This window comes from Saimiri boliviensis, chromosome 5, assembly GCF_048565385.1.
Source record: "Saimiri boliviensis isolate mSaiBol1 chromosome 5, mSaiBol1.pri, whole genome shotgun sequence".
Taxonomy (NCBI): domain Eukaryota; kingdom Metazoa; phylum Chordata; class Mammalia; order Primates; family Cebidae; genus Saimiri; species Saimiri boliviensis.
In genome coordinates, this window is record NC_133453.1 from 3,956,320 (window position 1) to 3,981,550 (window position 25,231).

Sequence of the window (25,231 nt, forward strand, 5' to 3'; positions counted from 1 at the left end):
ATGAGCTGGGCATGGTGGCGGGCGCCTATAACCCCAGCTACTTGAGAGGCTGAGGCATTGAACCCGGGAGATGGAGGTTGCAGTGAACCGAGATCCCGCCATTGCTCTCCAGCCTGGATGGTGACAGAGCAAGACTCCATCTAAAATAAAATAAAATTTGAATATTTTATTCATCATGGATTTTTTGCGTTAATTTAGATTTTTTAAATGATTCCATTAAAATATTCAATTACTGAGTTTTTTGCATCCCCCTCCACCCTTGTATTTTGTGTCTAGTCTCATCTGTGATAGGGAATTTAAACTTGCACAAAATGACACAGTCCTGAAGGGGTAGGGACGGGATAGCACTGCAGGTGGCTTCATTTGCTTATTAGTTTGAACGTGCATATGATTGTTGAGCCACAGAGGACTTGGGATAGGTGGCAGAGAGAGGAGGGGCTCTAAAACTGCACCTACACCCCAAATTGTCCCCTCAAATGAGGCTGCAGTCTCTGAAATGCACTTCATTCATTCATTCATTCAATCCATTCATTTGTTCAGCAGATTGCTATTGACCTGCCCAGGGCCAGGAGCTGAGGATGCAGTGGTGGACAGTGGACTGTGAGCGTGGATCTTGGGATGATGTAAGACACTTACTGCAAATCCTGCCATTATGAAAGTGCTTTTCAGTGCCTCTTAAAGTGACATGGCCTGTCCTTGTGCAGTGGATTTCATTTGAAAGTCCCTATGTCATTTCAAGTTAATGCCAGTGGCCGGAGAGAGCGGCCATGGCAGCAGCAGGCTAGAGCTGCTGATGAGATCATGAGGTCGGACCTCTGTTATAGAAGGGGCTTCAGATTGAGGCTCATGTTAGGAGGCTGGACACTGTCCCCTGGGTTGCTGGGCAGATGGCATCTGGAGCAGGACTGGCCCATGGTGACCCTGGAAGGGGTGGCTCTGGAAGTGTGTCTGTCCATGGGCTGGCAGCCCTCATGTCAAGACAGCTGGAAACTACACTCTACTCTAGGCCCTTGGCGTTTCTCCTTTGACTGCTCCAGCACAGTTAGAATTTGGAGAAATTCCTCTGCTGAACAGACATTGCCAAATGCTCATTTCACTGTTGGTCTCCTCTCCACCCTGTGGGTGGGTACAACACAGAAGGAGCCAAATCTTTCATGTCAACCTTTCAAACCATCAAAGACGTGATCATGCCATCCTTAGGGAGGAGTATTGGGCTTGGGGGAATAGAGATGAGATGTAGTGTCACAAGCACAGACATCACATGTGTCACCAGGCTGTGCTGGACAGTGATACTGTGCTTACAGGCAGGTGGCGGGAGGGGCTGCCTGGTGTTGGCAGCAAGGAAGGGCGAGTGGACTGTTTTCGTGGGAGACACCTGCTACTGCAAGGGGAAGAAACATTCCCACTTAAGTGACTTCAGCTGGTGTCCTTGTGGCTTCCTCTGGACCCTTTTGGGTTCAAGCAATTCTCCTGCCTCAGCCTCTTGAGTAGCTGGGATTACAGGTGCACACCACCACACCTAGCTATCTTTTTTAGAGATGGGGTGTTGCTCAGGCTGGTCTCGAACTCCTGACCTCAAGTGATCTGCCCGCCTTGGCCTCCCACAGTGCTGGGATTACAGGCATGAGCTACCATGCCCAGCCACACAATAGCTTTTACTTGCCTTTTATGATTGGATTTTTTACACTTAATTTTTTTGCTTATAACTTTTTTTTTTTTTTTGGCATGGAATTTCGCTCTTGTTACCCAGGCTGGAGTGCAATGGTGCGATCTCCGTTCACCGCAACCGCCGCCTCCTGGGTTCAGGCAATTCTCCTGCCTCAGTCTCCTGAGTAGCTGGGATTACAGGCACGCGCTACCATGCCCAGCTAATGTTTTGTATTTTTAGTAGAGACGGAGTTTCACCATGTTGACCAGGATGGTCTTGATCTCTTGACCTCGTGATCCACCTGCCTCGGCCTCCCAAAGTGCTGGGATTACAGGCGTGAGCTTATAACTTTTAAATATTTTAATGTTATTAAAGTCACATGTGTTTAATGTAGAAAGTGCAGAAAAGGTGAAAAAGAAAATAGGAATCTCCTATAATCCTATTTCTCACAGCCTCACTGTGGATGTTTTCTGGGAGCTATCTGTAGAGAGAAACCATGGAGATACTCTCCCACGTAGACTGTGATGCCTTTTTACATTTTTAACGTTCGTATTGAGAAGCCATTACAATTTTTTATTCCACAAACACCGACTGAGGTCTTGCTATGCATCATGCAGGCCATGGAATGAAAAGCTTACAGCATTTATCAAAGAAAGTACAGTCTAACTCAGGCGTCCCCAAACTGCGGCCCCCTGAGGCCATTTATCTGGCTCCCTGCTGCACTTCAGGAAGGGGCACCTCTTTCATTGGTGGTCAGTGAGAGGAGCACAGTATGTGGCGGCCCTCCAACGGTCTGAGGGACAGTGAACTGGCCCCCAGTGTAAAAAGTTTGGGGACGCCTGGTCTAACTGATGCCACACAACTTATTGGGGGCTAAAATGTGTGGAACAGACAGGATGCAGAAAAGGGTGACGTGTTTGTAGAGCAGTCTCAATCATGGAAGCCACACCCTGGGAATCCTCAGGGAATGCAGAAAGTAAGGCAGAGCAGAGCAGCTGAGCCCTTTTGAGCAAGGCTGCACCGTCCCATTGCAGAGACCTGTCTATCCTTGTACCTTTGTAACACTAAAAATACCTGGCAAGGGGCCAGGTGCGGTGGCTCACGCCTGTAATCCCAGCACTTTGGGAGGCCGAGGTGGGTGGATCACGAGGTCAGGAGATCGAGACCATCCTGGTCAACATGGTGAAACCCCGTCTCTACTAAAAATGCAAAAAATTAGCTGGGCTTGGTGGCGCGTGCCTGTAATCCCAGCTACTCAGGAGGCTGAGGCAGGAGAATTGCCTGAACCCAGGAGGTGGAGGTTGCGGTGAGCCAAGATTGCGCCATTGCACTCCAGCCTGGGTAACAAGAGCGAAACTCCGTCTCAAAAAAAAAAAAAAAAAAAAAAAAAAAAAATTACCTGGCAAGGCCCCCTCGACTGTCGTTTTATCAGAATCATCTAGTTGCAATGTTGTTGTTGTTTTTTTAACTTTCAGATGAATATTAGAATAATTTTGTTGTTGTCTGGGTATGGTGGCTCATGCCTGTAATCCCAGCACTTTTGGAGGGTGAGACGGGGGTTGCTTGAGGCCAGGAGTTTGAGGTTGCGGTGAGCTCTGATCACACCACTGCACTCCAGCCTGAGTTAGAGTGAGACCTTGGCTTAAACAAAGAGAGAGTAAAAAAGAATTTTGTGAGATTAACCCCCCAAAAAAATCTCAAAGGGGTTTTCTTAAGAAATGCAGTAAACCTATAAATGTGAGAGAAAGTTACATCTTTGTGATATTTATTCTTACCATACATCTTTTTATAATTTTTCATATCTTGTATCTCAGCAGAATGTATAGACTTCCTAATGTAGGTTTTTCTGTTTCTTAGGATTACTACTATTGTTTCAGTTTGTGGGAGAGGTTTTTCAGTGGTTTTTGTTTGCGATTATGAGTTCCTAATGAATCAATCTTTAGTTAGTTATTCTAAATAACTGGTCAGTTTTGATAGACAGAAAAGCTGTTGATTTCTGTACATTTGTCACATACCCTAGTATTTTAAGGAATTCTCATTACCTTCTATAGTTTTGCAATTGAGTACAAACAGTACTTATGTTGCCCATTTTCCAATATTGTATCTTATTACTATTTTGGGTTTTGCTGTGTTGTCTAAAACTTTACAACAGTGCTAAAGTACAGGGCTTCAAGTCATCTTTTTTTCTTCTGGATTTAAATGTAAATGTGTCAATTTGCTGTTTTTCTACCAAATGTGTTGTTAACTGTTTGAGATACTATTTTTAACAATATTGCAGAATTACCCTTCTATTTCGGTCTACTTTGTCTTTATGAAATCTTTTCAAGGTCTGTGGTTTCCCATCTATGTTGTTAAGTAAGGCTGGGCTTCAGCAGATAGTAGACCATCAAAACTCTTCCTGTTCTTCACCCGGTCCCCAGCCCCCATAAACATCTTAATAAGTTTGATCAAAAATATTCCAGGCCGGGCGCGATGGCTCAAGCCTGTAATCCCAGCACTTTGGGAGGCCGAGGCGGGTGGATCACGAGGTCAAGAGATCGAGACCATCCTGGTCAACATGGTGAAACCCTGTCTCTACTAAAAATACAAAAAATTAGCTGGGCATGGTGGTGCGTGCCTGTAATCCCAGCTACTCAGGAGGCTGAGGTAGGAGAACTGCCTGAACCCAGGAGGCGGAGGTTGCGGTGAGCCGAGATCGCGCCACTGCACTCCAGCCTGGGTAACAAGAGCGAAACTCCGTCTCAAAAAAAAAAAAAAATATTCCAAAGGCTATGACCAGATGAATAACATGAGAAGTATGTTATTCTCATTTACGAAAGTTTGAGAATCAACCCTTCTGCTTCTACCTTCATATATTTGGATAAACCAGCTCCCGAAACAGTAGAACATAGGGCTCTGAAAGTAGGAAAAATGGTGAAACAAAGATATCTTGATGAAGAGGGTAAGGCATGAGTGGTTCAGTGAATGAAGCTGTACTTTTGCTGGTCGTCTTGAAACGTAGTGGCCACATCTGAAGAACAGCTGAAGATCCTCCTGGGTTAGTTCTCTTAAGCAGACGTATGCCTCACATGCCCACATCTGCAACTTCCAAGGCTTTCTGTAGTGGAAGGAGAATGGAATTTTGCTCTCTGGACTGTGAGCAGCATTGCAGGGAGGGATGGTAAGGTCCAACTGGAGGCAGGCTTGGGAGCAGGGACTCAGGCTAGGAGCGTACCTGCTTGTGCCTGACCTTGAGGCTGGAAGAGCGTTTCCTAATGTGTTCTGCAGAGCCCTGATCCCAGAAGGCTCTGTGAAGAAACAGGTTCCATGATAGAAGTCTGTGAAACGTTACCTGATCTGTCTCCCTCTTAAGGAATCCCAATGACAGAAGTTTCTCAACAAGCAAACTCATCACCTGTTAAACTGTTACCAAAGGCTATTTGTTTATAGAGCTATTTACTTAGAACCCCTACAAACATTCCAAGAAATTAGTGGTTCATGAAAAACATATTGGGAAGCACATGACTGACAGTAATATTAGCAGTCATGACAACAAAGTCATACCACCAACTCTCCTCCTGAACACTGTGTACCAGGCAGTGTTCTAAGCACGGAGCCCTGGTGCTGAGCAAGACAGACATGGCTCCTGACCCCACAGTGGAGTAGAGTGGTTACGATCAGGGCCCAAATCATATTACTCTAGGACCCTCCATTGTGCCCTCTTTATTTCTTTTCTTTTCCTTCTTTTTTTTTTTTTTTTTAGATGGGGTCTTTCTCTGTCACCCAGTCTGGAGTGCAGTGGTGATCATAGCTTGTTGTAACCTCGAACCCCTGGGCTCAACCCATCTTCCTGCCTCAGCCTCCCAAGTAGTGTGTCCACCATGCCCAGCTAATTTTTTTAGTATTCTCTTTTATAAGATGGAGGTATAAGAGTACCCACTTCAATGGGTTATTGGAAAGAACAAACATGATTATAGTTGGAGAGGGGGTGGTGATGTAATCAGGTTTTTCAAAAGTTTAGTTTCATGGATTAGAAGTGTGAATAAGACTGAAACTGGGAAGACCAGGGAGGACAGGTTGCTAATGATGACAGCCTGGTCCTGGGGTGTTGGTGAATGGTGATGGAAGAGGACAGACCTGAGAGCTCTTAAGTGGAGTTGGTAGGATGAGAGTGGAGGGGGAAGAGGGAGAGGAAAGGGCCAGCATAACACCGAGGCTTCTGACCAGGCTGGTGGCGTGGAGGAAGGTGCGCTTGTGTTACTGAGGATCTGGGGAAGAGGAACGTGCTGGTGGGGGCAGGTGGGAGGGAGGCACGGAGCTGAGTTGATGTCAGAAACCTTGGCTTTGTAAGCTGCACTGGTTTTGGATTTTTACAGTCTCTATTGCCATTTGCATCTCTTAGTAAGTAACCCTTAGCTGATCATCCTCAGTGCCGTTTCCTGGCCTCTTCTCTTTATCTAATCCCTTTTAGATTGTTCTAGGAGCTTCCTGTGCCCTCTACTTAGTTACACCCTCCTCTAAGAAAGTCTAGTCCCAAGATTTGAAAATTGTATCTTTGCTGATGACTCCTAATCGACATCTCCAACCTGGGTCCACACTCAGCTCCCTACCAACGACCACGGAGCTTCCATTCCAACAGGGGACGACCGGCAGTAAAGGGAAATTTATTGTATGTTAGACAGAGCTAGGTTGAGAAAAATGCAGCAGGAAAGGGGACAGGGAATTGTTGAAGGATTGGAATTCTGTTTTATTTTTTTGAGACAGTCTCACTCTGTCACCCAGGCTGGAGTCCAGTGGTGCAATCTCAGCTTACTGCAACCTCTGCCTCCTGGGTTCAAGTGACCCTCATGCCTCAGCCTCCCGAGTAGCTGGAATTACAGGCAAGCGCCACAATGCCATCACAGGCATGAACCATCATGCCTGGCCAGATTGGCAGTTTTAGATAGGGTGGTCAGGGTAGCACTCCTTGCTTCATGGCCCAGCCATTCTGATGTTTCATAAACTTCAAACATAATGTGGTATCAGCAGAACTCTGGCCCTCCTCTTTGACTTTATTGTTTCGGTGGGGCTACATTTCACTTTCACTGTTGCATCATGCATGACTTGACTGTGTATTATAGTGTGTTAGTCAGGCATGTTGGTCATTCCTATTATTATACATAAACACATCTGTGTGGTGTCAAAGGATTGATTCAGTGAGGAGTTTTTTTCTATGTATCAATATAACATCACAATCTATTTATTTGAATGTTACATGCAGACAGCACAAGTTATAGTAATGTACGTTAAATCATATGTGGTATTGAAATTGGAATACTTAGGTTTATTTTGACCATAATTAATTTTTTTTTTAGTTCAAAAGTAACTATGGATAATCTTACAGTTTTAAAACAAAGACATGCTACCGATATAGAATCAAGTCAGAGACACAGGAGTGAACACTAACTGGAATGATAAGGAAAAAGCCTGGGAGAAGGTATGTTACAAATTCCACAATGAATAGCAATTGCAGTTTCATGGGAACAAAAACATGAAAATGTAGCTGGTGTGTTATATAAAAAATGTTCAAAGATAATAGTAAGAGAAAATATTATGAGAAGAGACATTTTCAGCAAAAACATAGTGCAGTGGTTTAAAAAGCATGTCCGAATTTTTTTTATACTCTTCTTAAGAAATGGAGCTAGTTTCTCTCCCCTTGAATATCCGAAGTGATGAGCTGTTACTCCCAAGATTAGGTTTAAAAAGACTGGTTTCCACCTTCAGTTCTCCCTCTCTAATGTGTGCTCTCTCTTTTTCCTATTCGTTTCCCCTCTCTCCTTTCTTTCCCTCTCTCTCTCTCGTCTCTCCCTCCCTCCCTCCCTCTCTCTCTTTCTCTGTCTCTCTCTCCCTCTCTCTCTGTCTTTCTCTGTCTCTGTCTCTCTCTCATTTTTAGTTTGGAGGCAACAAGCTGCCAGGTCATGAGCCACCTGTGGTGTGGAACTCATGGTCCCTGTGTTGTGGAACTCATGGTCTCTGTGGTGTGGAACTCAGGTCTCAGCCAATGAGGAATCTTGGAAATAACCACATAAAAGAGCTTGGACCAGATTCTCCACTCCCAGTGAAGCCTTCCCATGACTGTTTCCCTGGCTGGCAGCTTTATTGATTAGAGACCCTGAGCCGGAACTTCCCAGCTAAACCACTTCCAGACTCCTGATCCACAGAATCCACAGAATTTATTTATGAGATAATAAATATTTGTTAAGCTGATAAGTTTTTCATTAATTTGTCACACAATCATAAATAATACACAATGAATTTGGTTAAAAAGTTTCTTCTCAATAGTCCAAATAGAATTGACAAAATTAGTAACCAGATTTATAATTAAATGTCCAAAAACGTAAAAAATTTGTTTTGAGACAGGGACTCACTCTGTTGCCCACACTTGAGTGTAGTGGCATGATTTTGGTTCACTGCACCCTCAGCCTCCTGGGCTCAGGTGAACCTCTCACCTCAGCCTCCCTAGTACTGGAATTGCATGCATGTGCCACCACACTTGGCTAATTTTTATTTTTTGTAGAGATGAGGTCTCATGTTGTTCAGGCTGGTCTCAAATTCTGGGCTCAAGCCATTTTCCCACCTCAGCCTCTCTAAGTGCTGGGATTACAGGCATGATCCACCACGCCCAGCGCCCCCTCCTCGCAAATTTTTAAGTGATGTTTTATAGCAGGGGTCCCCAAACTTTTTACACAGGGGGCCAGGTCACTGTCCCTCAGACCGCTGGAGGGCCGGACTATGCAAGATGTGACACCCTTCACAGCCAGTGCTGCTGCCTCCACTATCCCAGACAGCGGTATACAGTGTCACAGGCCCAGCACCGCCTCCAGTGCTGTATACAGGAATGGCAGTGATCAGCCTGTGACACTGTTTATATAGCGTCCTGGACATCTGCAGCGGCGGTGGGCCTCTTCTGTGGGAAACCCACTGCTGCATGTTTCCCCTATTATAAGACACCTCCTAAAAAGGCAGCCCTCGTCTTTTGGGGGTAAAATTAATATAAGACAGGGTCTTATAATAGGGGAAACACGGTGTGTAGTAATGTGGGGGGAGACTTTTGGGCAAAGGGACGTTATAGGGGCCATTGTTGTACATTTGGGGGAGTATGGGGGCCATTGTACTGTGCAGTAATGGTTATGGTGCTTTGCCTTTCTTCCTACTTCTGCTGTTATTTCACACTGCTTCCGGTGATGTGGGGCACCGCAGCTGCAGACGAGATGTGCGTCATATGACGTGCTTCCGGAGCCGTGAAGCGTGTGTCCTGCGTCACCGGTAGTACTGTACGTGAGTGACGCGGCGCTTTGTGGCACCACCACATACAGTACTCCAGGAGCACAGGATGCATTAGCATCCTGTGCTTCTCTCACTGACCACCAATGAAAGAGGTGCCCCTTCCTGAAGTGCGGCGGGGGCCGGATAAATGGCCTCAGGGGGCTGCATGCGGCCCACGGGCCGTAGTTTGGGGACCTCTGTTTTATAGGATCTGAGTCTGTAATTTTGGGCAACAATGAAATGGATTGCATTCTTGCACAAAAAAGAAAATCATTTTAGATGGAGAGATAATAAAAACTTATTTCACTTAGGGATATTTTGTTAGAAAGTTATGAAGGGAAAACTAAAAGATATTTCATATAAAGGATCTCTAGTTAAGCCACTGAACAATTGCCTGTATAATACAAAAACTTTTTAAGAATACCAAAGATCAACTGACTCAAAATTTTTTCTTTAGCTGCAGATGAGTTATTTAATGTAAGAAAGATAGTCTGATTAATACTTTGGATACATTCTGTTTAAAAGGATTTCTGAACTTATGAAGAAATGTAAATTTTTGGACCTAAAAAATTGAACTTGATTCTAAAATTTATAAAGCCTATAAATAATCAGAGGCCAAACCACTATATTAAAACAGATTCTCTAGCAAGTAAAAATCTTGCAGTTTTAAACATACGCTTGTATCCACACACACAACATTCACTTGTATCCACTTTACATGCAAGACAAAACTTACTCTTTAAAGTGGCTCCACCTTGGAAGACATGTATATTTGTGATGAATGCACGCCTGCTATGTGTTGTTTATCAGTGACAACACCCAGCTGATTCACAAAGCTCTGATAGATCTGTTTCATCTTCATCACAGTAAATACACCCCCCAATGGATAACTAAATTAGTTTAGATTCTCTATCCCTTCACATTGATGCATTGGGTAACAAGAGCAACAATACCATTTCTGTGACAGCATGAATTATTTAATTTAAAAATTTTCAAATCCATATTCTGTCATTAATAATAGGGTCAGACAATTACCAAAATCAATGACTTGACATAGTAATACCAGGTTTTGCAGAATTACTTACAGATAACTGCAAATCAGGTTTATGTTAAATAACTGAACATTACTCCTCTACACATATCCCTTTCTGAGTCTTTTGATATATAAAGATGCTTTTAGAGTAGGATCTGAATTAACTTTCCCAATACTCAAAGAATGAGGTCTTATCACACTTCTAAAATAGTTGCTGGTTTGTTGCCAACCGCATTAGCAAGAGCACTGGTTCTTAAGTAAAAAATATTTTAAGACTAAATTACAGTAAACATGAAAGCTCCACAGTTTAAACCCAAGATAAATCAACCATATCCAATTATCAAATTAAAACAGAAATATTAAGTCCTGAAAGCTGAAAGCAAATTAAAAAAAAAAAATCACCAAAGGGTGTTTTAGTCTTTTGCAGCTTTTTGTTTGTTTTTTGTTGGGCTGTTTTTCCTTTATTGTCATGGACTCTTGCTTTCAACTTAAACAGAAGTTCAAGTCCATAACAGGTTGCAGCTCAGGTAAAATACCATGCACAGCATTTGATTACTTCAAAACAGCAGCAGAGAGTGGTCATATAGGGCTTGCTGTTCTCAAAAATTAGGCATAATGGCAAAAGCATTAACACTGATGGATGTGGAAATATTAAGCCACATTATATTAAAACTACATTTAACAAAACCACCGTGGGTGAAGAACTACAGCTCTTAGTTGCTACAAAGTTTCAGCCTGGCTGAGGCAGCCTAGGAAAATCCAAGGAAGAAAGTCCAAGCAGGCCAGAGTAGTGAAGCTGAGTGGCTTTTCCGTGGGGCAGAAGGCTGGTGGTTGGGTGTGGAAATTTAAATGAGAGCAGCTCAAGCAGGGGAAAAACTCTGCACGTCTGAATTAGGTGTGGGGCTAAAACTTGTTCAAGATCACAGTGTCAGACATGGGTGCTGTCTTCAGAAGGCAGGGGTTGGTGGGACCCCTGAGTGCTTGTGGTAGTGGTGGTGGTGGGTCCAGAAGGTTAAACACAAACAGAAAGAAGCCTCCTCTGCCATTATTCTTGCCGCCTACATCTAAATCTAGTATAGCAGCTGACATGGTTTGGCTGTGTCCCCACCCAAATCTCATCTTGAATTCTAACTCCCACGATTCCCGCTTGTTGGGAGAGGAACCCAGTGGGAGGTGATTGAATTATGGGGGTGGGTCTTTCCTGTGCTGTTCTCCTGATAGTGAGTGAGTCTCAGATCTGATGGTTTTAAAAACGGGAGTTTCTCTGCACAAGCTTTCTTGTCTGCCACCATGTGAGACGTGCCTTTCACTTTCCAGTAAACCTCTCTTTTGTAAATTGCCCTGAGACAGTCTCAGGTATGTCTTTATCAGCCGCATGAAAAAACAGACTAATACAGCAGACCTCTGGGATTTCGGAAGTATTAATATAAACTTCAGATATTTCTAGCTCAGTGTTCTCTGCCCGTCTCTGATGTTTTTGTTTCTGTGCCACCCGTGGGGATGGACAGTTGGAAGAGACAAACCCAGCAGCAGGCAGTGCAACTTCACCCAGGACCAGGGGAGCTCAGGACCTGCTTAGCATTCAGTGCGCCTGGGGACCAGGTAGGAGCCATCCGCAAGTGGTGATCAGAGCTTTTCTGGCAGAGATGGAAAAGAAGCAAGCAAAGGGGAATGGGCATGGGTCGGGGTGATGGCCGTAAATGGAGATATACACTAGCAAGTGCTTAGTCAGCAGGATCGAGGGGCATGGCAGCAAGTCCAGGGACAACTTGCTGGTCCTTGAGTGACAGAAGCTAGCCCTGGAGGCTCCTGGACACAAGGACAAAGGCCCTGACCACAGAGCTGGAGTCCTCTAAGCCTCCGCACATCCTCAACACGGGAGCAAGCGCTTCCCAAATGTGGCTGCAGGTGCAGGGAGCCAGCCGGATCAGTGGATGTCCAGGCAGGCTCATGAATACATGTACCACATCTGGCTTGGGCCATTTAGTAAAATACAACAGATGGTTCTGCTGGTTTAAAAATTTGCAGCTGGCTGGCTCCATCCAGCTATCAGCTGGCACTTTCCCAGAGTCACTGATAGGGAAGATGCCATCTTCTTTCTTTCTTTCTTTTTTTTTTTTTTTTTTTTTGAGACAAAGTCTTGCTTTGTTGCCAGGCTGGAGTGCAGTGGTGCAATCTCAGCTCACTGCAACTTCCACTTCCCGGGTTCAAGTGATTCCCCTGCTTCAGCCTCCCAAGAGGCTGGAACTACAGGCATGTGCCACCACGGTTGGCTAATTTTTTTTTTTTTTTTTTTTGTATTTTAGTAGAGATAGGGTTTCACCATGTTGGCCAGGATGGTCTCCATCTCCTGACCTCGCCCTCTTGTTTCCAGTGAAAGAGTTTTGCTTGGTAATGTCTTGTGGTTCCAGTGTTTTGTGTATGAAAAGCATAGACTAAGAGATACTACTGAAGTGGCTTAAACTGTAGATTCTGCCATGACAGGAAGTCCCAACACTAACATTTCCCCTTAATCTTCAGCAAGACACATGAAAAAAAAAAGTCAAGTCCCAACTGCCTGCCTCAGCCTCCCAAAGTGCTGGGATTACAGGCGTGAGCCACCACGCCCAGCAAAAATGCCATCCTCTCAGGGCAGTGAGACAGCTGGGAATCGATGCCTTGCAGCCCCGTACTTACCAGCTGAGACTTCTGGCCAGTGAACCTTCCTGGGCCCTGGTTCCCTCATCTGTAATGTAGATTTCATAACAGTATCTACCTCATTAAATTTCTGTGCAAATGAAACAAGTGAAAATATGTGAAAATTACAGTAGTGAAAAATACCCAAAAGCGTTAGCAGACTGCTGAGCATGTCTGCGTGCTGTATGAGTGTTTGCTACTGGTGTTATTTGTGAGTGACATAGATGTTTTCCTGGTTCAACATGTTTGTATTCAGATGTGTGGAAGAAACTTTGAGGATGAGACAATGAACTGAATATCTCCCCTTTGCTGATGGATCCAGCACAGTCAGGACAGGGTCCCTGAGGGAGTTCGTCCAGCTTCCTTCCATCTTCCTGTTCATATGGCGCCCGGTGTGCAGTGTGGGTCTCCCAGTGGCACCCACCTGCTAGCATGTTTTGCTCACCTGTCCTGATCCGTGGTTTCCTTCTTGCCAGTGTTGGCCCCCAGCCCCTTGTAAATTGTCTGCCCACTTACATATCCTCTGCACAAGGAATACAAAAATCTGTTTATTTTAATAGGAATTTCATCTCTTTCTTAATGCAATGCAGCTGTGTATATCCTGGATCCATACAGTTCTGGGGGATGGACGCTGGTGATCTTTAGCATTATGCTGGGAGTGTTTTCTTTCTTTCTTTCTTTTTTTTTTTGAGATGGAGTCTTCTAGTGTCCCTAGGCTGGAGTGCAGTGGTGTGACCTTGGCTTACTGCAACTTCCACCCTCCTGAGTTCATGTGCTTCTCCTGCCTCAGCCTCCTGAGTAGATGGGATTACAGGCGCACACTACCACACCTGGCTAATTTTTGTATTTTTAGTAGAGAGGGTTTCACTATGTTGGCTAGGCTGGTCTCCAACTGCTGGGATTACAGGCATGAGCCACTGCACCCGGCCATGTTTTCTTAATTATACACCTTGAACTCACAACCTTTACTCCAGCATTCTCCATGTGTTAAGGCTAGATATGGTTTTGGATGATACTAACTTGGTTTCTACTTGCTAATGTCCCGAAGCTGGCTGGCTTCACCAGCTATATTTGAAATACTACACATATGAACAGTCACTAGAAATCAGCAGGTAGCTAACGTTTTTACTTTTGTCCTTGATGATATCGCCATCATCTCTACTGTTACCTACTTCTTCACTTCAGTTTTTAAGTGCACGCATTCTGTGAAAATACCTTTGTTTTAAACAGAAAGAAAAATGTATTGACTTGATAGTCTTAAAAAATAAAAAGTGACCCAAAATATACAGAACCATTAATATGAAATTAAAGATCTTCTTTCTCAGTGGAAAAAAATTAAAACCATATTGCTGAAGTCTCTCAACATTTCATTTTTTTATTTTTCTAATAGTACATTCTTTAAAAGAAGTTAACAACTTCAATTCCAAATATAAGGATTAAATAATGCAAATGAAAAGCTGTCATTTTCAGTGTAACTATTGCCTAATTACCCTGGAAAAAAGTATTCTTATGACTGAACTGATGCAAAAATCCCTTAGAAAAGCTTCGTTTGTTGCCTGTAAAGAGTCTTCTTAAGGTCACTTTTACTTCTAGACCACCCCCTTGTTTCCAGTGAAAGAGTTTTGCTTGGTAATGGCTTGTGGTTCCACAGTGTTTTGTGTATGAAAAGCATAGACTAAGAGATACTACTGAAGTCGCTCAAATTTTAGATTCTGCCATGAAAGGAAGTCCCAACACTGTAACATTTCCCCTTAATCTTCAGCAAGACACATGAAAAAAAAAAAAAAAAAAGTCCTAACTGAATCTTTACTTTGATCACCATTTCCAGTGGCGTTCAGAGGCTGCTGTGTGGTCAGACACAGAGCTCCCTCGAGGCCCCCGTGTGCTTATGAAGTACCTGCAGGTTCTGAGTGTTGGCCCCAGCCCGGGTCAGGGGTCTGCAGACAGAGGCACCTGGTGGCTGCTGGGGCTCCCTTGGATGAGCCATGGCATGGGACCCCCTAAGCACCAAGCTCGCCACAGTCTTCTTCTCTCAGAAGGCAGGGGAAGAAGCAGCGCTCTCAGACAGGACAGAGAAAAGCCTATGAAACAGTGCTCTCCAGTCACCAACCAGCTGGCTGTTCAGAGCGAGAATTCACTGCTGGGACAAGAGTGCATTCCTATTTGCTTTCATTTTTTCCAGACGCTTCACTAAGTGGCCGTTGCTCACCTCGAGCTCTTCTGTTTTGTCCAATGCAGAGCGGAGCTGGGAACAGAGAAAAGGCAGTGAGCTTTGAGGAACTGGTTTCCTCCAGACATCACAGGGTTCTATGTTTTCAAAATTCCAGTCCTACTGAAAAATAGAATGATAATTTGGACCCTGGTCACTCATGATGCCCTTTCTCCTCTGAAACAATGACCCAAGAGAGAAAACACTCTTGGGGATCCCAATGGTTTCTTTTTTCCTTTTTTTGAGTTGGAGTCTTGCTCTATCACCTGGGCTAGAGTGCAGCGTTATTTGCACTACACCTCCCGGGTTCAAGCAATTCTCTAGACTCAACCTCCCAACTAGCTGGGACTACAGGCGCACAATACCATGCTCAGCTAACTTTTTGTATCTTTAGTAGAAACAGGGTTTCACCATGTTGGTCAGGTTTCACCATGTTGGTCTCGAACTCCTGACAGCAGGTGATCCATCCTCCTCAGTCTCCGAAAGTGCTGGGATTACAGGCGTGAGCCACTGTACCCAGCTGGGATCCTGATGGTTTCACAAAAGGTAAGTGAGGCATGAGGTAAACAAACACAAACAATAAGAGCTGAGCTTGGATTGCATGGAGGAGGTGGTCCCCACAGCCCTAGCAGCCGGAGTCCAAGGCAGGAATGCCTGAGGCCAAGACAGCCATACCTGGGAGCCAGGGCCACAGAGCTGAGAGTCGGGCGGAAGATGAGCTGTAGAAGCCACAGTAGTAGGGTAGTGTCTGGACCCACAGGTAGCAGGGCAGTGAAGGTGCCCTAAGCTGGGAGAACATGGTTTTGGAGGGGTCGCAAGAATAGAGTCTATGGCTCTGCTTTCAACCCAAAACACTCAAGGAGGGTTGTTTGGGTCCTGGGACATACGTCCTGCCCCCACCTCACCAGCAGAGGCAGAAGCAAGCCCTTTTTGCAGTTTCCACAAGTTAAGCCTGGAGTAGTCCTACAAATTAAAATAAGGCATAAGCTCACAACACTAAATACAGGAGGTGACAAACAATTTGAGTGAGAGTCAACAGAAGCAATAAATGACAGAATTAGACCCCCAAAGACTGAGCATGTTTCAGCAGTCAGATATAGAAAGCAGAACAGCTGTGTATGAAATATTTAAATAATAATAATACAATTAAAAAGAGGACATACATGAACATGCAACAAGAAACTATCAAGAATGACGATACTTTTTATTTTTTTTTAAATGGTGGACTGGAAAACCTTTAAAAAAACCTTAGGCATTGTGCAACAGAGAGAGGTAAGGAGATAGAAAATATGAGAGATGGTTAAAAGATGGTGGTCACAATGAGAATCTCTAATATCCTCTGATTAGAGTTCCAGAGGGGAATGTGGAGAGACTAAAAAAAGAGGAATCATTTAAGGAGCTAATGGTTGAATATTTTCCCAAATCAATTTTTAAAAAGACTTCAGAGATCCAGGAAACACTATATATCTCAAGCAGAAAGATTGCAATAAACCACAGCTAACAGTAAAACTGTAGAAAATCAAAGACAAAGAACCTGAATGAAACTAGAGAAGAAAAAAAGGTCCCCTACAAAGGACCCACCATCCTTTTTCAACAGCTCAATGGAGGCCATAATTGCTATAATCACTGAGGAAAATGACCACCACGCAGAATTGCATGTCCCTCAATACTACTCTCCAAGAACGAGGCTGAAACAAAAACGTATAAACAAAAACAGGAAATTCACCACCAAGAAGTCTGCTCTAAAAGAATTTCTACAGCATGTACTTCAGGGAGGAGGAAAAGGATTCTAGTACAGTCTGAGATGCTAACAGAAAAGACATGTAATATGGCCAATATGTAGCTATGGCAAACAAACATGGGCGATATAAATCAACAACAACAACAACAACACAACAATAGTATTATCTGATAAGTGGGATTTATGAAGGTCAAAAGTATGTGTGGATGTACATGTACACACAATATACACATATGTATGGGTGTGTGCATGTCAGGCAGGAAAGTGAAGCTGAAGTGCTCAGAAGTCTATTGTACAGAGGGGAGTAGAGACAGTGTTCCACTTTAATATCCCATGAGTGATGACAGAAAGAATAGAAATTGAATGTAAAATTTAAATTTGGAGAGAGGAGAAGGACACACAAAAGACAGGATAAATGGTCATCCTTAGTCAGATGGTGAAAACAAGTCAAATATACCAGTAACAATGGACTAAAGGCTGTGCTAACATACCCGGGTTTCGGATTCACGTAAAAACCACTGCCACCTAGCTATCTGCATCTGAAGAGAGATTCTAAAGCGTAACAACACAGGGAAGATGAGTCTAGGGGATGGAAAAATCAGAAGAGGACAAATACCAACCAAAAGAAAGCTGATGCGGCCACATGAATACCCGACAAGGCCAGCAGCAGCAGGGACCGAGAGGGTTACCACAAAATGGTAACAGGGTTAACTCATCCAGAAGATATCAGAATTTTAAACACTAGTATCAATAGCCTCAAAATATACAGGAGAAACAGGCAGAATGAGACAAATCCACCATCATCTATTGGAAGAGTTTGACAAGTCTCTATGAGCCACTGAGAATTTAAGTGAACAAAAGAAATCAGATCTGAACTCACACAAGTTTGATCGGTGGAAGTATACAGAATTTTGCACCCACAAATCAGAGGCTACACATTCTTAAGCACATCAGAGACATCTACAAAAGTGAATGACGTATCAGGCCATTCAGCAAATATTGACAAATTTCAAAGACCAAGTATAACAGAGACCATATTCTCTGACCATAGCAAAATTAAGCTAGAAAGTTAAATGGGTCGGGCACTGTGGCTCATGTTTGTAATCCCAGCACTTTGGGAGGCCAAGGTGGGTGGATCACCTGAGGTCAGGAGTTCAAGACCAGTCTGGCCAACATGGTGAAACCTTGTCTCTACTAAAAATACAAAAATTAGCCAGGTGTGGTGGCTAATTTTTGTATTTTTAGCAATTCCTCCCAAGTAATTCTAGCTACTTGGGAGGCTGAAGCAGGAGAATTGCTTGAGCCTGGGGAGTGGAGGTTGCAGTGAGCCGAGATTGCACCATTGCACTCCAGTCTGGGCGACAGAGTGAGACTCTGTCTCAAAAAAAAAAAAAAAAAAAAAAAAATTAAATGAAAAAATTTCACATTTTAAAAAGGTATTATTTCTAAATAACTCCTGAGTTAAAACATAATGGCAATGTGAAAACAGAAACATGCTGACTGAAACAGTCTACATCAACATGTGTGGGCTGCAGCAAGAGTGGCACGTTGAGGGGTGGGCCAGGGAAGTAGAAGGAACATCTGGAGCGTGGCAAGGGCACAGGAGCTGCCATGGGTCCCACACATGCATGCAGATGCACAAGCTAAGCTGCGGGTGAAGAATCGACCCCCAGGATCTTCAGAAATGTGATTTTGCTAAAATGGGCAAAGCATTTCTCAATACTACCATCCAAGAACAAGGCTGAAACCAAAACAGGTATAAACAAAAACAGAATTCACCAGCAAGAAGGCTGCTCTAAAAGAACTTCTACAGTATGTACTTCAGGGAGGAGGAAAAGGATTCCAGTACAGTCTAAGACACTAATAGGAAAGGCATGTAAAATGGCCAATATGTAGCTAAACAAACTTGGGCGATATAAATCAACAACAACAACACAACAATAGTATATCTGATAAGTGGGATTTAAGCAGGTCAAAAATATTCATGTGTGGATGTACATGTATACACACACACATATTTACATAGATGTCAGTATGTGCATGTCAGGCTTGAAGAAGGGAGGGCCTGAGGCTTTGACAGCATTTTCAAGGGGTTGCACTCTTTGCTGGTGAGGGGATGGGGAGGGGCTAAGAACTGAGGTGGCAGGGAGGGGCAGGTGGGTGACGAAGGAGTTTTAAAGAGGAGAGAAGGCCGGGTGCGGCGGCTCATGCCTATAATCGCAGCACTTTGGGAGGCCAAGAGAGGAGGACCACCTGAGGTCAGGAGTTCAAGACCAGCCTGGCCAACATGGAGAAACCCCATCTCTATAAAAATACAAAAATTAGCCAGGCATGATGGTGAGTGCCTGTAATCCCAGCTACTCAGGAGGTTGAGGCGGGAGGCTTGAACCTGGGAGGTGCAGGTTGCAGTGAGCCGAGATGGTGCCACTGCACTCCAGCCTGGGCAGCAGAGTGAGACTCTGTCTCAAAATAAAATAAAAAAATAAAGAGGAGAGAAATGGCATCTTTGGTTTCTCCTCCACAGCCCCTTTCCTGCAGTTTAAATACAAAAGGAGTGATTCTTTTCTTTTTTTTTGTTGAAAAACAGGGTCTTACTCTGTCACCCCAGGCTGGAGTACAGTGGCATGCTCATGGCTCAAAGCAGTCTCCACCTCCCAGGCTCAATCAGTCCTCCTGCCTCAGCCTCTGAAGTAGCTGGGACTACAAGCATGGGCCATCACAACTGGATAATTTGTTTTTTGCAGTTTATGTAGAGACAGGGTTTCCCCATGTTGCCCAGGTTGGTCTTGAACTCCTGAGCTCAAGCAGTTTGCTTGGCCTCCCAAAGTACTGGGATCACAGGCGTGAGCCACCGCGCCTGGCCAGAGCGATCCTATTAAAATATAAATCAACATGAGCCACTCTTCTGCTCAGAACCCTGCAGAAGCTCCCACTTTACTCACAGGAGGAGCCAAGTCCTGTCCGTGGCCTCCAGGGCCCTGCCTCACAGGCTGGGGCGCTCTGACTGCTCCCTTCGCCTCCTCTCCCCCTGCTCACTCGGCCTTCATCGCTCTGACTGTTCTCTGACAAAGGCAGTGCCTTGTCCACAGCTCTCCCCGCACGTGCTCTTCTCTTACGAGGAGGGCTCTCTCCCAGTTCTGCCTGGCTCACTCCCTGGCCTGCTCAGGCCTATCCTTATATGCCATGAGAAGGAACATCTTCCTCGGCCACCTACCTAAAACTGCCTGGCCTGGGCCATTCCATGCTCCAGCCCCTCTCCTGCCTGTGGTCATTTATTGACCTCCCTCTCCCAGAGCATAGGCTCTATGGAGGCAGAGAATTTTGTCTGTCAAGGTCACAGCTGCGTCTCCAGCACCTGAACCTGTGCCCGGCATGCAACAGATGCTGTAAATATTTGTTGAAATATTTGCCACGTGTCTTCAGTAAAGTAAAATACGTGCTTTAATTGGGAAGCATGGTAATTTGGGAGTGTGACCAGCAGGTGGAGTGACAGCAGGTCAGCTTCTCAAGGGCACTTTCCATAGTGTGACCCCAGACAGCTGTGGCCTGGCCCCGGTGCCACACTCAGCTTTTGGCCACAGCAGGCCCATGGGCTCCTGGTTCCTCTACCCAGGCTCATTCTGCATGACACAGAAAATATTCGGAGCATAAGAGACCTGGCTACTCCTTTATCTCATTACCTTGTCATTGATGGACAAATCCTCCTATAGGAGATGCTCAAAACTGACAGGTGAACCAGTTGATGCCAGTGAGGTCTGGCCCTAAGCTCTAACTGGCAGAGCCACACCTTCCTTTATTAAGACACCAGCACTACAGAGTAGTGTGGGATGATCTGACAATAACCAGCCCAGGGGCAGTTGTCACAGAAAATCTTCCCTGTACTGTCCCCACTAGAGAAATACTTGCAGCCATTCTCTTCCTAGAAATTGCCTAGGAAATTTACCTCTCTTTGGAGTTTCCGTTTTTCAGCCTTAAGTTCATCTTCTATTTTTTCTGCATTTTCAGCCGCTGATTTGTAACGTGATACTTGACTCTCTAACCTTATTACCTAAAAGGTAGAAAAAAACCATATGTATAAATGGATGGGCCTGTTTTCTTTCTTCAGTTCTTTGAGATCCAAGGGTGTTATTTAATAAAATGGGAGAATACACCATGCAAATACTTATAACATTTTGGACTGTGGTGTGTGTTCGAGCCAAGCAAGCTATTAGTTCATATTTCTGGGCGACCCTGTGCTGACACGATGGGGACTCATTTCCTCTGATCCCATCCACCAGCGTGGCTTCCACAGTGCTGGCGCCTTGCTGCCTGCTGCTTCTCCCCCCGTGAGGGCTGTTGTGTTGGAAACAGAATAGTATGTCCAGGCAGAACGGTACTGGTAAGGCACAGGGTCCACCAGGACCCCGGCTCCAGTCTAATCTCTCCTGGGTGTGGTGGGGGTGGGAGGAGGAGAGGTCAGGGCGAAGAGTGAAAGGAGGAGGCTTCGGCATGGCATTCCCCAGCCAAGGTTCTGAGATGAAAGACTGCAGCAGCGAAGGGCTGCCAGACACCTTCATTCTGCTGCAATCAAAAGCATGCATCGTCTCTACATGTGCTGTTCTCATTTCTGTTTCTATACACATTCCAGAAAGTTCCAGCCAAGTATACCCACAATGGAAGGGAAAATGGTACCTGTTTTTTTTCCTCTTTCTGCTAGAACACAAATTGCCTCAGGGCCCAGTGTACTAGAGGCAGGGGTGCCCCCATGTCTAGACACCAGGGAGGGCTGGCCTGGCTGCCAAAGAAAGGCTAAAAACCCAGGCAGGAGGGACATCCCAGTATGATGTGTTTTTTAATTAACTAAATTATTATTTATTTATTTTGTTTTATTTTAGAGACAAAGTCTCCCTCTGTCACCCAGGCTGGAGTGCAGTGGTGCAATCTCGGCTCACTGCAACCTCTGTCACTCTGATTCAAGTGATTCTCCTGCTTCAGCCCTCCGGGTAGCTGAGATTACAGGCATCTGCCACCATGCCCGGCTAATTTTTGTATTTTTAGTAGAAACAGGGTTTCACTATGTTGGTCAGGCTGGCTCAAATTCCCGACCTTCAGTGATCTGCTTGCCTCAGCTTCCCAAAATGCTGGGACTACAGGTGTGAGTCACTGCACCCGGCCAATTAACTAAATTTTTTTTAAAGAACAAAATTTTAAACCACTCCCAAGCCACATTAGCTATTTTCTACAACTGCCTGTTGTTGATAAAGAGTTGGTATCTACTATAACAACTTAAATTCTAAGAATTCCTTCCTACTTGCTCTCTGTCAGAAATGAATGGAAAGGCCTGCTGTCTTATCCTTCTCAGGATGTTTTATGGTTCTAAAAATCTCGGCTTTTTTTTTGGTCCTCAGCCTTTTGGGGCTGTATTCTAGCAAGTCCTAGCAAAACTTCGGTTAGTCATCAGTTCTGCCCGTTATTGCTTACACGTACATTTTGTTCTAAAGCAGTTATCTCTTGCTCAGATTTTGCAAGTTTAAATTTGAGGTCGCTGATCTGTCTGTTGGCATCCCCTAAAGGTTGAAAGAGAAGGAAAATCTGTTAAGCTCTTGGGCTTTTCAAATATTAGAACAATAGTTACTGGGAACCAAGCCCTTACTTTGTAGTCATCTCGCAAATCTGTTAGTTCTGGCCCTGCTCCACAACCTGCCAGAGCTGAGAAGAGGAGAAGGCACTCTCCCGACATGAACCCAGGCTGGGCAAGTGCCTTCTGTGCCTGTGCTTGGGGCAGGAGACCCCGGGCAAGAGAGCGCCTTGGAGTGAGAGGACAGAGAAATGGTGGAGGGTAGGGGAAAGCGGGGAGAGAGACTGGGGGTAATTTTATCTCCCTTAAGACTGTTTCCAGTTTATTGGCATTAAAAAAGCATTTCATTTGTTTTTTCATACAATCTATAGATGAAAAGATTGCTGCATCCAGCAAAGTAAATGTGGTTTCCGTCAGCGCAACATGTGGTATCTTGATACACATTTTTGGGCACCCGTTCTATTTCATAGGCTCAGAGAGAAACACCCTTGTCCTATCCACCTACCCACCCTTGTTCTTCCCCATAAGAAGACATTCTTGTGCTTTTATTTTCAAGGGCTTTTCTGGGGATGTGAGTGAATGAGGGCATTCTTTGCTATGACAGTTTTTCTCTGCCAGCACAATATGCTAATACAGCACATCTGAAAGAGTTCACTTTTCTACACAAGAATTGACATTTACTTTGTAGGTCCATTACATGCATGTCTGTCCCGTTTTCCAAGACATCATCTTCAGATCGAAAGTTATCTAGTTTGCCAATCTTCTGTCTCTCCTCCAGCTGTCCTTTGAGTTTCTTAATCTGAAAACACCCGCCAGCAAAATATGTTAATTTCTCTATTCTAAATGAGACTGAAAAGCTGAAGTTAGAGCCATCAGAAAGGAAGCAGCATGTCAATTGACAGAAGGAAACTTCTGTCCATCAGTACTCTTCTCAGAAATACAATTCAATATACAATGAATGAAAATGAATTGTTTTGTAACTCTAGGAGAAAAGTCATTTGTTTGCTTTTTTTTTTTTTTTTTTTTTTTTGAGACGGAGTTTCGCTCTTGTTACCCAGGCTGGAGTGCAATGGCGTGATCTCGGCTCACCGCAACCTCCACCTCCTGGGTTCAAGCAATTCTCCTGCCTCAGCTTCCTGAGTAGCTGGGATTACAGGCATGCATCACTATGCCTGGCTAATTTTTTACTTTTGGTAGAGACAGAGTTTCTCCATGTTGGTCAGGCTGGTCTTGAACGCCTGACCTCAGGTGATCTGCCTGCCTTGGCCTCCCTAAGTGCTGGGATTATAGGTGTGAGCCACTGTGCCCAGTGAAAAGTCATTTCTAAAGTGAAATTCCTCTAGGACTCAGGAGGAGAATGTACATGAAATACATGCAATGTTTAAGACTCAGTAAGTCAGCATGCTATTCACTTTCTCTTTATTTACTAAGAAACCAGAAAGGGCCAATTGGAGCCTTCTGGGCTCTGATATATTGTAATTAATTCCCCCAAAAGTCGTGTGCTTTCTCAGAGTCCAGACAAACTCCCAGTATGTTCAGAGGCAGTTTGCAAGCTTTCAGGGAGTTGTTCTTTAGTTAGCTTTCCTCTCTGTAGGTCGGAGAGAATCATGTCCAGTCATCCCTCGTTATCTGTGGGGGAATCTGTGGATGCTCAAGTCCCTGATATAAGATGGTGCAGTATTTGCATAAACCTACATGCATCCTCCTGTACACTTTAAATCATCCCTAGATTCCTTATAATACCGAACACAATGCCTACAGCTCACTTCATTCATGTGGATTTGGTGCAGGACTCCGTGCAGGGCAAATTCTAGTTCTGCTTTTTGGAACTTTGTGGAATTTATGTTTTTTTTTTTTTTTAAATATTTTAATCCATGTTGGTTGAATCCATGCATATGGAACCCATGGATATGGACGGCTGACTGTATAGCTGGAATTGCAGTTAACAGTCAATGACTGCAGAATTTTCTGGCATCTAATCGGCGGGGTCTCCCGGGGCTTTTCATGTTTAACTTCTAATCTACGAAGAATTGTTGCAGGTGATCACCTGCCTTCGCACCCCACATACCAGGCACGGGAGACCCCTAATTAAATACAAACCAAAAGTGCATGCTGCTTTAAGGAAATAAGTACAGAACTTGTGAGTGCGTGTTTTCTAAAGATCACAGAAACTCAAGAGAATCTTCCTACCATATTTAGTGCTTTCTCCAGTTTTCGGAGAATCTTCAACAGAATGGTAGAAACTAAGGCAAATATATTCGTTAGACTTATGAGGAGAAATGAGAGGAAAGTGATTTTAGAGTGATTTAATCACTATCCTGCATATAAAAAGATCAAATAGGACAACTGTACAGTATTTCTTTACTTTTTTTTTTTTGAGATGGAGCCTTGCTCTTTCACCCAGGCTGGAGTGCAGTGGTGTGATCTCGGCTCACTGCACCTCTACTTCCTGGGTTCAAGCGATTCTCCTGCCTCAGCCTCCCCAGTAGCTGGGATTACAGGAGCCCGCCACCACGCCTGGCTAATTTATGTGTTTTTAGTAGAGACAGAGTTTCACTATGTTGGCAGGCTGGTCTTGAACTCCTGACCTCAAGTGATCCGCCTGCCTCAGCCTCCCAAAGTGCTGGGATTACTTGTATGAGCCACTGTGCCTGGCCCACTATTTCTTGAGGTAGGAGAAAGCAATGAAGGTAAACATGGCTAAAACAAGTTTAATCAGCTGTATGTAACAAAGAAATATCTGTGAGACAAGGGTGCTGATCACCAAGAGTACAAAACTGACTTTTATGGACAAACAACCCATATGGAAAGAGAAGTGCTGTTTGGAATGACTCAGTAATGCCCTTGTCTCTCAATGGTTAATAATGAATATTTTTTTTTTTTTTTTTTTTTTTTTGAGACGGAGTTTCGCTCTTGTTACCCAGGCTGGAGTGCAATGGCGCGATCTCGGCTCACCGCAACCTCCGCCTCCTGGGCTCAGGCAATTCTCCTGCCTCAGCCTCCTGAGTAGCTGGGATTACAGGCACGCGCCACCATGCCCAGCTAATTTTTTGTATTTTTAGTAGAGACGGGGTTTCACCGTG

At 44.4% G+C, this 25,231-nt stretch overlaps 1 protein-coding gene across 2 annotated transcripts in view; it reads right to left on the minus strand.

The window, feature by feature from the left end:
* Positions 1–13,991: 13,991 nt before the first annotated feature.
* The window catches only part of LRRFIP1 (LRR binding FLII interacting protein 1), a 158,093-nt gene continuing 146,853 nt past the window's right edge, over positions 13,992–25,231 (minus strand). For both annotated transcript variants that reach the window (XM_039469705.2, XM_010347243.3), the window contains 4 exons: positions 22,830–22,947; positions 22,058–22,137; positions 20,535–20,639; positions 13,992–14,886 (listed from right to left, as the gene is read on the minus strand). In XM_039469705.2, the coding sequence (XP_039325639.1) occupies positions 14,776–14,886; positions 20,535–20,639; positions 22,058–22,137; positions 22,830–22,947 (414 nt within the window). In that variant the 3' untranslated portion in view covers positions 13,992–14,775. The remainder of the gene's footprint in view (positions 14,887–20,534; positions 20,640–22,057; positions 22,138–22,829; positions 22,948–25,231) is intronic.